The sequence below is a fragment of the Elephantulus edwardii genome, unplaced genomic scaffold (assembly GCF_000299155.1).
Source record: "Elephantulus edwardii isolate Elephantulus edwardi_28Jun2011 unplaced genomic scaffold, EleEdw1.0 scaffold00145, whole genome shotgun sequence".
In the NCBI taxonomy this organism is placed as follows: Eukaryota; Metazoa; Chordata; class Mammalia; order Macroscelidea; family Macroscelididae; genus Elephantulus; species Elephantulus edwardii.
The window spans coordinates 1197837-1210288 of record NW_006399895.1 but is presented as its reverse complement, the minus strand read 5'-3'; the positions used below and the strand labels follow the sequence as shown (position 1 = coordinate 1210288).

The window sequence follows — 12452 nt, the reverse complement described above, 5'->3', positions numbered from 1 at the left end:
CACACACACACACACACACACACACACACACACACCCTCCAACAATAGTAGCAGCAATCACAACCAACTCCCATCTGGCTGGACCCAAACCAGGCAGAGCTGACAAGTTGCCTGCTGTGGAATTTTTAACACCAGTCAAAAGAGCTCTGCCAACAGTGCTGTGTGTACTCCTGGGAGGTCCCAGCCCTCGCCTCTGCTTCAAGCTGCTGCAGGGTTAAATGCTTTCTCCTGAGCACTCCCTCTTTAAAGAGCAGCTCATAAAATGTCACCAGTCTCCTGGACTTGAATGATGGAAGATTCCATAACATCCAGCGTAAAGAGTATCCTTTTGCACAAAGAATAACCCTCAGGTAACATTCACTCTGGAAGTAGCCTTCCTCCAAGCCTGGCATTGAGGTGGTGATCTCCTCTGTTGAGTAAACGAGTCTGCTTGCTCACTTCCCCAGAGCTCAAAGGCCAAACGGCAACACGGAGCCATCAAACTAGGTGATCTACTGGCCTAGGGTCCGTGGAGATGCCCAGATGGCAGTAGTGTCTAGAACTAGTGTCTGCCTCTCATCACTGGCTCTGCTGCTGCAGCATGACCAGCACTCTGGTTTTCAAAGGCTTTTCTGCATAGCTGAGGGTGGGCCACCTCCCAGGCTGAGGTTACCCCCTTTTCAAAACACCACCCTGCACCATAGTTGACTGCTTACGCATCATCTCCCTCTTAGAGGGTAATTCATTTGTTCATTTCTTTGCGCATTCATTTGGCCACTGATTAGGGAAGTTTTCGTTAGACCCTACTATGTGCCAGCAGGTACTCTTTTAACTAACAGAGGCAGAACAGTAAAAAAAAAAAGCAGACAAAAGTCCTTGCCCTCATGGAAAGTACAGTTTAACATAAGAAAGATTAATCCTCATAAAATAATCCATTACCACTATGGCAATGTGAAAGGAGGCTGGCGGGTATGTGCCCAGTGGCTAACCAAAAGGTTAGCAGTTCAAATCCTCGAGATGCTCCTGGGAGAAAGACATGCAGCACACTTCTGTAAAGAGTTACAGGCTTGGAAACACGACAGGGCAGATCCACTCCGTACTACAGGGTCACCATGAGTCAGGATTGATAGTAACTTCTTAAAAGAAAACAATAGGGGAACTAAACAGTGCCATCAAGAAACACTTCACGCTGAGGACAGAGAGCAGCAGGGGCCTGACTTGGTCTGGGGCATCGGTATCAGAGAGGGCTGCATCGGGAGCAGTATTAGAGCTAGGCTTCAGGGAGTACAGGGAAGAGTCAGCCACTCTGCAGAGGGGCATCTAAGAACAGGGCTGCTGGCAGGGTGACAATAATTTGCAAAGCGTACAGAGCATAGATCCAGACTGCCTGGGTTTGAATCTCTGCTGGAGCTCACCTGCTAAAGGGTGAAGCCAATCTCAGAGGCGTGCTGTGGACTGAGAAAGTTAGCAGAGGCAGAGTAAATGTTTGTGGTGTGTGTTAAACAAATAAGATAAAGATCCCGAGAGGGAAGGATCAGGGTGAGGCAGGCAGCGAGGAAGTGGTTGGAGAGGTGGTCAGGGCCCTTCTTGGGTAAATACATGAAAGATTCTAGTCTTCATGTTCAGAGAGAGGAAACATTGAAAACGCTTCTTCTGAAGGAGCCCCGGGGGCACAGTGGTTAAGTGTGGGCTACGGTTCAAAAGGTTGGTGGTTCAAATCTACTAGTTGTTCCTGGGGAGAAAGATGCGGTGGTCTGCTTCTGTAAAGATTCAAAAACCAACACACACTGCCTTTGAGTCGATTCCAATTCAGCAAACTTGTAGCACACAGGGCTCTAGGATTGTAAACTTTATGGAAACAGACTGCTCCATCTTCATCCCACAGAAAGGCTGGTGGGTTCAAACAAAGGATTTTTTTGGGTAGCAGTTGAATTCCTGAACCACCACAGCAGGGCTCTCTTCTGTAAAGGTGACAGCCTTAGGAACCCTGGGGGGCAATTCTACTCTGTCCTGCATGGTCTCTGCGCATCAAGGCTGATGACAGCGGGCAATGAGTGGCCACACCTCTGTCTTACTTCAGTGCAGAACAGACTAAGAGGAGGCGGTAAGTCTCCCGGGAAGAGACAAGGGTGGCTTGCATTAAAGGAGGTAGCAAGAGGCTGGGGATCACAGCCTATTCATGCCCCTGTCAAGCACTTTACGGGTACTTGGGAAAGTCTTGGGCTCATAACAAGTCCCTTCAGTCTCCTCAGGGACTCTCTCCTCATCTTTGGAGCTCCCTTCGGCCCCTCATCCTGGACTGTCCCCCTTCGTTCTCTGCCACGATGTCTTTGTACTGTTGTCCTCTTTACAGCTTATTCCTATCCATGAACTCATGGCCGTCACCCCACCTTGGGTTTTCTCTGTCTCCTCTTGACCACCACCACTTCTTCCTGCTATTGACCCCACCAACCTCCTCCAGACCCCTAACCACCAGGAGGACTGAGTGTTTTCGTGAGGCCTCTGTGGTTATCATTATCTTACTCCCATCATTGTCACAGCTCTACAAGGCTGGAGTCATGAACGTCAAGGTGTGAATAAGGAAACTAGGCTCAGCAGGGGGACAGGGCTTGTCCAGGACACGCTGCTGTGAGCTCTGGAGCTGAGTTTCCAGGTCTGCCTGGCTCTTTCCAGGGATGCCCCATCTGCCTCTCAGAACTGGGCTTTTACCAGTATATGCTTTCTCTTTGGGAGGCTTAACCTTCCTATTCAGAACAAATGACCAGGAGAAGAGAGCAGTTCTATCTGGCCCCTAATGTAAGCTTCATCCACTTTTCTTTGGCAGCCCAAGATTACTTGTCCCCAAACCAAGACAATATTCTCAGAAATAGATGGTTTAAGTACCAAATTAAACTCCTGAAGAGCACCAAATGGACTCAGGTGTGACCAAAAAGCAGACCAAGGCACTGAACTATTGTTGCTTCTAAGAACAGTAAATACAGAGCTCTGGTGGCCTAGTGGATAAGGAGTTGCGCTGCCAACCCAAAGGCATGAAATTCGAATCCACCAGCTGCTTCTCTGGAGAAAGATGGGAAATCTCCTCCTCTGTGATATCCAGCCTCTAAAAATCCTCTGGAGAATCCCCTATGACACAGTTCTGATTCCACGGCAATTCTTTGCTTTTGAGTTTGACAGGAGCCACATGGATCATGAAATGAGCAGAGTGGGCAGGGGTAAGGTAATAGGGAGAAGTGACGAGTGTGGCAAACTGTGAGAAGCGGGCAGCTGTTCCTCAGTTTCAGCTGGCCGGTGGCCATACAGAGATGTGGATTAAATTCTGACATAAAATCTCCTAGTACAGGTCAGAAAGATGTGTTACACACCCCAAGAGTGCATGTCTGATGACCAGTCTCAAGTGGACATAGGTCTGCCTTTGCCCTAACCACATCAGCCGAGACCACACGTGAACAATGGTTTAGTTTCCTGCTGTGGCCTCTTCAGACAAAAAGTCCAACAAAGAGATCCATTCCTTAAGAGCCCCTCATGAACAGATGCTGGGAACTTACATTTCAAAATCCGACAAACTTTGGTCTTCAGATGTTTGACTCAAGTCTCCGGGCACCTGCCATCAGGGATGGGGAGAGAGGGAGGGAGAGAAAACGCAAATTGGTTACCATGGTTTGCATGATGACGAGAACTCTTATCTCTCAGGAACGGCTGGCTGCACAGATCCCGTTAGGAGTGAGGTGGCGATGCGGGCCCTGGAAAAACACCGAGAGACTTTCCAGAGGGCCGGTTGGGACAGTGCTGCAGCAATAAAAACATGCCACCATGAGGGATCTCAATTATTTCCTAGGGAAAAAGGACTTCTAATCCTATTGCGGTAATTGCAGGAGTGCAGAAGCACGTAATTTTGGAGCGATAAAGACCTAATTAGGATATGAGATGTCAAGCACCAGATGTGTGGTGGGTAACATATTGTCTTCACAGTGGATGTCACATGCACGCGGGCCCACACATACAGCCAATACAAGAGCAAAGAGGTCATGCCTACCCTCATGGGCTTCTTCCTGCCCCCAACGCTGTGAGAGAAAGTGGGTCAACACAACTGGCTTTCCTCTGACATAAATGGGCCACTTAAGACGACGACCGGTGCCCGTGAGTTTCCACCCACACCGCTCAGTGTCCTGAACAGACTCCTTGGAAGAGGGTGTGGGGCCCAGCAGGCATTCGACTGGCTGAGTAATCAACTCCCAGCCCCAAGCCTTCAACCCGCCCCCTCCCCCACAAGCCTGGACCCCCTGAAATGGAGGAGGACATCAATTCTCAGTTGCCACAGAGATTTGCAATTATTAGACAAAGCAATTAACACAATGTTCAGCACTTAGCCAATGCTCAATAGTGATGACATTGATACTGTTCCCAGAGAATGAGTTTCTTGTTTTGATCTGATCTGATCTGAACTGACTAGGAGTTGAAGGAGTTGGATCAAGCTAAGAGGACCCAAGGGGTAGAGTGAAGGGTGGAGAGATAGAAAGAAAACATTTGCTTGATAAATATGCATGAATAAGTAAATCAATGCATTACCAATGAAAATTTTAAATAAAAACGCAGTATGCCCCTAAGAGTGCTTTTGATAAATAGTTAATGGCACAGAGAAGAAAAAAAAAGATTGTGGTACCTAGCTTTTGTTTTCGTGCTTTTAAAAGAAAGCAGAATACAAGTTGCAAACACGCAATATGCTTCCTGAACATAGCTTAGAATGTCTGTGTTATCAACAAGGTTGGGATGGGAGTCTCTGAAGGACAGCAGTGCAGTACCCTGCAGAGAGAAGCCCCAAGAATTTGTATCATGTGTTTTGCACGGCACCTTCTACAGTATTGCATCTTCTCACTGTGGAACGTTGAGCAGACACACACAATGCATTCATTTAGCTGTGAATCGTACCATTATGCAAAGAAAATACAACAGTCTTTCCCACGTGGGTCCCACGCATCTTGCTGGGAGGCAGAAGCCGCCTTCCTTCCCACTTTGGGGCATCAGAGATCAGAGACAGAAAGGGGTGGAGGAAGGCGCTGTAGGGTCAGCTCCTCCCCCTCGCGCCAAGCATCCCTTTGACCCGGAAGCTGCCAAGATTCCAGCACCATCTCAGGACATGACACAACAGTGCTCATTCCTTCTTTTCTCCAGTTCCTCCTTAGCCTCAGATGTGATGGCGTCAGGGGTAGAAAAAGGGGTCTGAGGAGAAACTCTTGGATGTTTTTTTTTTAAATGATGATTTGAGTCAAAGTTTACAAAGCAGATTAGTTTTTCATTGAATCACTCTTACACATTTGTTTTATAACATTAATTACAACAACCACAATCTACTTGAACTCTTTGCACTTCCTGCCTGTAATTCTCATGTCTATGAATCCTTCTGTGCTATCTGCCTTCTGTCCTTAATCCTTGGGCAAAGGCTCCTCCGGTGACCTTAATTGGTTGGTTATTCTAAGGAGGATCTCCCTGGTATTGCTGGTCACCTGGGTGGCAATGGGAAAGGTGGAGGATCAGAGGAAAAGGAAGACTCTCAACTAGATTAGATTGACACAGTGACTAGAGTGAGGGGCTTGAGCGTCTTAGAGATTTTGAGGATGGCATGGGAGATGGCAAGGTCCAGATCCACAAGGTTCTATGGTCACTGGGAGTCACAGTGAACTCGATGGTACCTAGCAACAATTTGTGTGCTGTACATGGACCACTGGGGTAATTTTTGTTCCTGGTATATGAACTGATAGAACAAAACCAAGAACCCAGAATTAAAGCCTATAGCTCCCGATCTTGAAGAAGGGTGGGGTGAACTGAAATCCATTAAATGGAGAAAGATATGACTCTTAACAAATAGTTCTCAGGAGAGCTCTGGTGGCCTAGTGACAAAAAGCTGCACTGCAATCCCAGAGGCACACGGTTCGAATGCACCAGATGCTCTGCTGGAGAAGGAGGGGCAATCTCCTCCTGTACCAGTCAGATCCAGTTTGACAGTACACACACACACAAAATAATTTTAAAAAATTTTTTTAAAACCCCAAATAGTTCTTACAGGCTATTGATTACACACCAGTGCCAGCCTTATGCTAAGTCCCCATTTTCTTTAAAGCCTGCCCCATTTCAGCCTGTAAGAGAGCAGCGCTGGTGTTGAAGGCACCTCTTTCACAGTTAAGAAGGTTCTGGCTGTAGCAATGCTGCAAAGCAGAAGGAACCTGAAGGCCGCCTTGAAAGGCGTGACGGTGTTTATGAGGACAACGAGGAACAGAGAGCTTCTTCAGAGGTGATCGATTCTCACAAGATGGCATTTTCTTGATTGATACTTTCCCCTCAGGCATGCTGCCTTCCAGGGAACATCCTGGGCAGTGGTCACAAGTACCTGTGAGCCATTAAATCTTTGTGACTTAAAGGCTTTCCTTCTAATTATGTGGCATTACTGGCATCGCCAAGCCAGGAGATATTTATGAGTCTCTGGATTTGAGGGTGGCTGGTGGGAAGGTGGGGACCTGAGCTTCCTGCATTCACAGAAGCAGCCCCGACAAGCAGGTGAGGCTCCACAGTAATCGCATAATCATAACTGATGGGTGAGCTTATTAAACATCTTAAAGATTTCTCTTTTCATGCTGTCTGCCCAGACTGATGTTAGATACTGCCCGGGTTTATCGTAAGCCTCCAAGAAGCTGGCTTTGTGTCATCTCCTGGGAATAAAAGAACGTGGAGGGCAGAGACTGCTTTGTGAGATGTTGGATACCAGCCACAAGAACTCCCCACTCTAAGGAAGACACATCTCTGGGGTGTATGTTTTTTATCCGCTTCCCCTCAATGTGGGCATAAAGAAATGATGAGTGTCATGGCCATCTTCAAGTGCTTCTCTCTGATCTTCAGAAAAGGCCATCAACCATCAGGCCCATACGAATCACATGGCAGCATGTGGGTGCCAGGGGAAACAGAGTCCATGCAAGGAGAGAAAGAGCACTAAGATATTCCTGGGTCCTCCTGGTAAAACAACCGAGCTGCATCCCAGGATGTGAAGTGAGAGTCAAGACCAACAGAGATTGCTTCATCAGCAAATATGCTTCCATCGTGTCTTGTGACTTGGCATTTCCCAGGCTGCTTGGCGGCTGCAGATCAAGCACAGGCAGCTGAGAGAGACCCCTGGTCACGAGGCTCCTAGTGCAGTGTCCACATACCCTCTGATGCTGGCTCATCCTGCTTCCTGCGCGAGGGGTGGGAGCTCCTCAAAGCTGGGAAGTAGATGGCCAAGGACAATGACAAGTGTCTCCTCTGTGCTCTACAAAGGTTTCTTTACGTTTTTAAGAGAAACCAAATCAACAGCTTGCCAAAGCCATGGAGAAAAGGGCATCTCCCAGGCACGACTGCATCAGGGAAGAATCAGGGACAGGCTGAGGGTCTTCGCCTCCTTAGGACTGGCCACACTCCCAGTCCTCAGGGTTGTACAAACACCAGGACCCTGCCCCCAGTGTCTCTACCCAGTCCACCTTACACTGTGCTTTCACAGGCCAGCTTCCTGCAGTGTCCTCCCAACAGTCCTGTGGGTAGAGGGGTCATCTCATGTCACAGGTAACAGCAAGAGGACTTGTTCACTGCCACAAAATGCACCCACTGCATTACATTACAACACTCGGTAAAAGCTATGATGATGTTGTTAGGTGCCATCAACTCGCTTGCGACCCATAGAGATCCTATGTACAACAGCCCTAAGCCCTGCTCTACCCTGTGCCAATTGTATTGTCTCTGACACACTTAACCCCATTACCCAAGTCACTGAATCAATCCATCTCAACTAGATCTCATTCAAGTGTTAAGAATATGTCATAGCCAAGAGTCCAGAAAGGGCTGCATAGTAAAGTGGTCAGGGTTGGGGTGGGGTAGGGAACTGTAAAACAAGGAAAGAACTTTTTTTTTTAAAGTGAACTAGTGGAGAGAGGGGCAGGGCGGAGGATGTGCAACAATGAATGAATGGAAATTCAAGTTCCTTGTAAACTTTCATTAAAATCTCAATTTAAAAAACACACAAAAAAACCCCTAAAAAAAAGAGAAAGTTTTTAAAAAAACCTAACACTATGTCATAGCAAGTTCTAACTCTTTATGTGTGGAAAGAATAATTTCATCTACAGAGAGGAAGATCTTACTCTCTCTGTCCAGTACAGGGTCTCGGATTCGCTGCTCAGAAGAAAAGGGGGGGAAAAAGAATCTGCAGGGAGACACATCTTTATACAACCCCACAGTGACACTCTCAATTTATTTCCCAGAGTCGCTTTCTCACTTATCCCTGTTTCCAAATAGCCTTCCTTTAAGCAATTTGCTCTCAGTTCTCACTATCCAAAATTATACCTTTCCATTAGAATCTCTCTGCTTTCTTGAATTTTTTTTTTAATAAGCACTGGCACGTGAAATGGTGTGGCTGCATTCTGGCACAGCTGACCAAGCCAGATGGGCACGGAAAGGCCTCCTTATCTCATCACCAAAATCCTCCAGGCCTGGGTTCTTAGAACCTCCAGGAGGCAGCGCTGGGGCTGGTCCATGCTCAGGGTTCTGTGCTGACCAGTTTACTAATTTATTTGCTTGTTTCACAAACACACAACTAGAGGCAATAGACCTAAGTGTGGACTGGAAATAAGCTGTGGTCGAAGACTCTGATGGCAATAAGGGCTGGGCCTGGAAGTAAGTTGTGGTTTAAGACTCTGATGGCAATAAAGCTGGCTGAGAAGAGCCTTAAGGATGGTCTCATTGCAGCGTGTTGAGTGGCCCTGGAACACTGCACAGGCTTGCACTACCACACTTCTATGCATTACCATTGATTTTCTAATGTGTCTGTTGTCCCTGGCAGAGCAGAAGGATCTGGAGGACAAGTGTTCACAGAGGCATGTAGTTGATGTTTGGTGAAGGTTTCTGCTGGATGGACAGATGAGCAGATGCACAAATGGGCAGATGGATGACTAGACTGTTGGAGGACAGAGGCATGTGGAGATGACCTGATTTATTAATTTGCTAAGAGCAGTCCATCTAGAATCTTTGCAAGGAATGAGGATGCATGAATCATGCTCACATGAAGGTGTGTGTACAGGAGATGTGTTCTACAACACGACTCCCAGTCACAAAGCACTGGATATGAGTGATGAAAATAAGGTGCAGTCAGAACAGACTACACAGCTATTACAGAAGAACGTGGATCGCTTGTACTTTAATCTCTGAGCTGTCATGTCAAATAGAAAGAACAACACACACACTCTAAGCTACCAGCTTCACGAAGAAGTCAGGAGGGGTGTGTGCCTGTGTGTCTGGACACGCAACAACCATTTCTAGAGAGAAACACAAGAAACTGACAACTGGGGAGGGCTGGGGGGAAAGGCAGGGAAAACATAATCAGAGGCAAGGGGGGGGATTGCTTTTTCATGCTAAAACGTGATTGCTGTTGTTGTTATGGTGTGCCATTGAGTCGCCTGTGTCTCATAGGGACCTCATGTACAATAGCCCTAAACCCTGCTCTATCCTGAGCCAATCTTATTGTCTCTGACACACCTACTCTTTACCCCAGTCACTGAATCAATCCATCTCATCCAGGGTCTTCCTCTCCTGTGCTGTCCCTCCACCCTCCCAAGCATGATGACCCTCTCCAAGTACTGATCCCACCTTGCAACATGTCCAAAGTATGTCAGACAAAGCTTCAGAATCCTTGCCTCCAAGGAGCAGCCTGCTTTAACCCTCTCTAGGATGAACCTGTTTGTTCTCCTAGAAGTCCATGGTATGGCTTATAATAAATATTACTGCATATATGAGTTGCTACTCTTTCATATATTATAGACGTATAAACACTAATACTTAAAAATAATATTTACATCTATCACAGAAATACTAAGGGTGAGGGGACTGGGGTTGACTGTGACGGGGTAGAGGGCAGGCAGGGGGCAAAGGTAAATGTCTACTATCTTTATAGGCGTTTGGCTTACATGGATATATGCATCTGTCAAATTCAATTCCTTAATTCATTGAACAGAAATTTCCTCTCAAATGGAAAAATAAAACTGTAAAGAAAAAGAAAATCCTGAGCTCCAGCTAATTATATGTTATTTCTCATGTTGAGTCCCAAAGCAAGTTTAAAGAACTCTTTCTCAAAAAGTGAGACAATTGTGATTTGTTTGGAAATGAAAGGTTTAGAAAAGGTGAACAGATTGTCTCACGCACTCACTCATTCATTTTTAACACCTACATAATATCCAGGGAAACTGAGGCAAGAGGAGACCACGGAAAGGCAGAGTTACGCAAACTCTCAAACCCAAAGCTGTTCCCACTGGCACCATGGTGTACCTTCTACCTGGGGCTGGATGGATGATTTTGTTAAATGCAGTGTAGACATGACTAAAACTGCCGCTTAGAAAGGAGCACGGGAGAATCTCGGCAGTATTTAACAGCTTTAAACGATGTCAAAGGGGATTAAACAGCAGGCCAGAAGAGGCTATTTGTGCAGATAATATTGGCTTTGGGTGCACTCAGTGTGTAAGGCAAACAGGAGATGTCTGAGTTGCCTCTTAACCCAAATGCTCTTTCCCAACAAAGTACCCCTAAGCAGCCACAGAGGTAAATGCATGCATTTCTGCATTTTCATCACTGAAACCCAGTACACATCCCCACATGCTAAATCAGGTACTGGTAACCATGGCCCTCGGGTCAAATCCAGCCTGTCTTTGTTAATAAAGTTTTAATGGCATACAGTCACACTTAGGTGGCATTTGTGTCTTCTCTATAGAAGCTTTCACTCTACAATAGTCAAGGTGAGTTGTTGTGAATGCCACTGTATGGAGTGAAGCCTATAATATTTACCCTCTGGTTGTTTACAGGAAAAATGTTTGCCCACGCTACCCTGAAATGATAGCTGAGCAGATGTGGAAAAATTATTTGCAATTCCTCGGAGACACCTTACTCTTTGTGGAATAGTCTTTGAGCTCCACAGCATCAAAAAAAAGCCTTGCAGTGGTTTACGAAGAAAATGTGCCCCCAGCTCCTGTTGGACATGGAATGAAGAGAAGTGGCATTTAACACAGATTCACTCGTGGCCTGTGGGCAACCTGACAACATGGGCACGATGCTTCTCAGACACTGCAAGAGCTCCAGAGAGGCTGAGTGATGTGCGCGAGGACACGGCAAGAATTCATGGCCAAATCTGGCTAAGCTCTCTCTGCCACTCCTGATCCTCCTTAGAAGAAACCTGGACACAAAACAAGAACCCAGCCCCTCTCCCTGAAAGGCAACCCCACCTCCCTTCTTATGCATGAGGAAGCCCTGCATCTTTAAAAGGCAGTTTCTTGTGGGAAATGACGACTCAGGGGGTCAGACGTGTGCACACCTGAGCCATCCACTGTTGATTACACCTGTGAACAGCATTTTTAATGTGAAAAGTACTAAGACAGGATCACACAGGTGTGGAGGTGCCATGTTCACTGTAAATTTGAAGAGAAAAGCCAATAACTGGGTTGTTTTCTCCCAGGATCCTTCTTGGGGACTTCTTCGGTTTTGTTTGTTTGTTTTTTCACTTTACAAACAACAGAGTCACTTCACAGGTGCAGTTTCAGGGGAACTGTTTAGAGGTAAGGGAGGGTGTTTCTCCAAAATCTTTTTAGTTCCTGAGGTTGTTACACAAAGATGCCTTAGAGGGTAAGGGCGACCTGGGCCATAATATCATAAAACTGAGCAGATGACACAGCTTCCCTGAGCCCGGCTTTCCTGTCTCTGTTTCCTGGTCCTTGGTGAGGGCCAGCACTCACTCTCCAAGGCCACACAATAGCAAGTATGATAACATTTTTTTCAAATTCCAAACATGCTTTCTTCTCTATAATAAAAAGCTTTTGCCTTGGGTGGAAGAACACAAAAGAAGAAAAAACCTTGTTGACTTTAAGTTGATTCTGACCCACAGGGAACCTACAAGACAGAGCAGAGCTTCACCACAGGCTTTACCCGAGGCAGTAAATCTTCAATGAAGCAGCCAGCCACATCTTTCTTCCGTGGGGCAGCTGGTTAGTAGCCTACAGGCTATTAGCCAACCATTCTAACCATCACAAGACCAAAGGTCTCTTGAATAATGTGCCCACTCCCACCCCCACTCTCAATCCATGACCTTCTCAAAGCCTCACAACGTGGTACGATTTGGAAATGGAGTTGTTACAAAAGCAGTAAGTTGGAGATGAGATTATATAGGAGAGGATGAACCCTTAATGCCAACATGACACAGCAAAGAAGAGGAGAGACAGAGCTACAGAAATGTAGGACGACACCATGTGCGGATGAAGACAGAGATTGGAGTGATGCACCCACAAGCCAAGGAGCCCTAGGCACTGCTGGCAACAGTAGACGCTACGAGAAAAGCACAGAACAGATTCTTCCCTAGAGTCTCCAGAGAGAGTATGTCATTGTCCACACTTAATGATGCTTTAAGCCACTTTGTTTGTGGTCAT

At 46.5% G+C, this 12452-nt stretch overlaps 1 protein-coding gene across 1 annotated transcript in view; it reads right to left on the bottom strand.

Moving 5' to 3' along the window:
• SNX29 (sorting nexin 29) overlaps positions 1-12452 on the bottom strand; it is a 587794-nt gene that overhangs the window by 180506 nt on the left and 394836 nt on the right. Inside the window, exon 16 of the mRNA XM_006894494.1 lies at positions 3525-3580. Within this exon, the coding sequence (XP_006894556.1) occupies positions 3525-3580 (56 nt within the window). The remainder of the gene's footprint in view (positions 1-3524; positions 3581-12452) is intronic.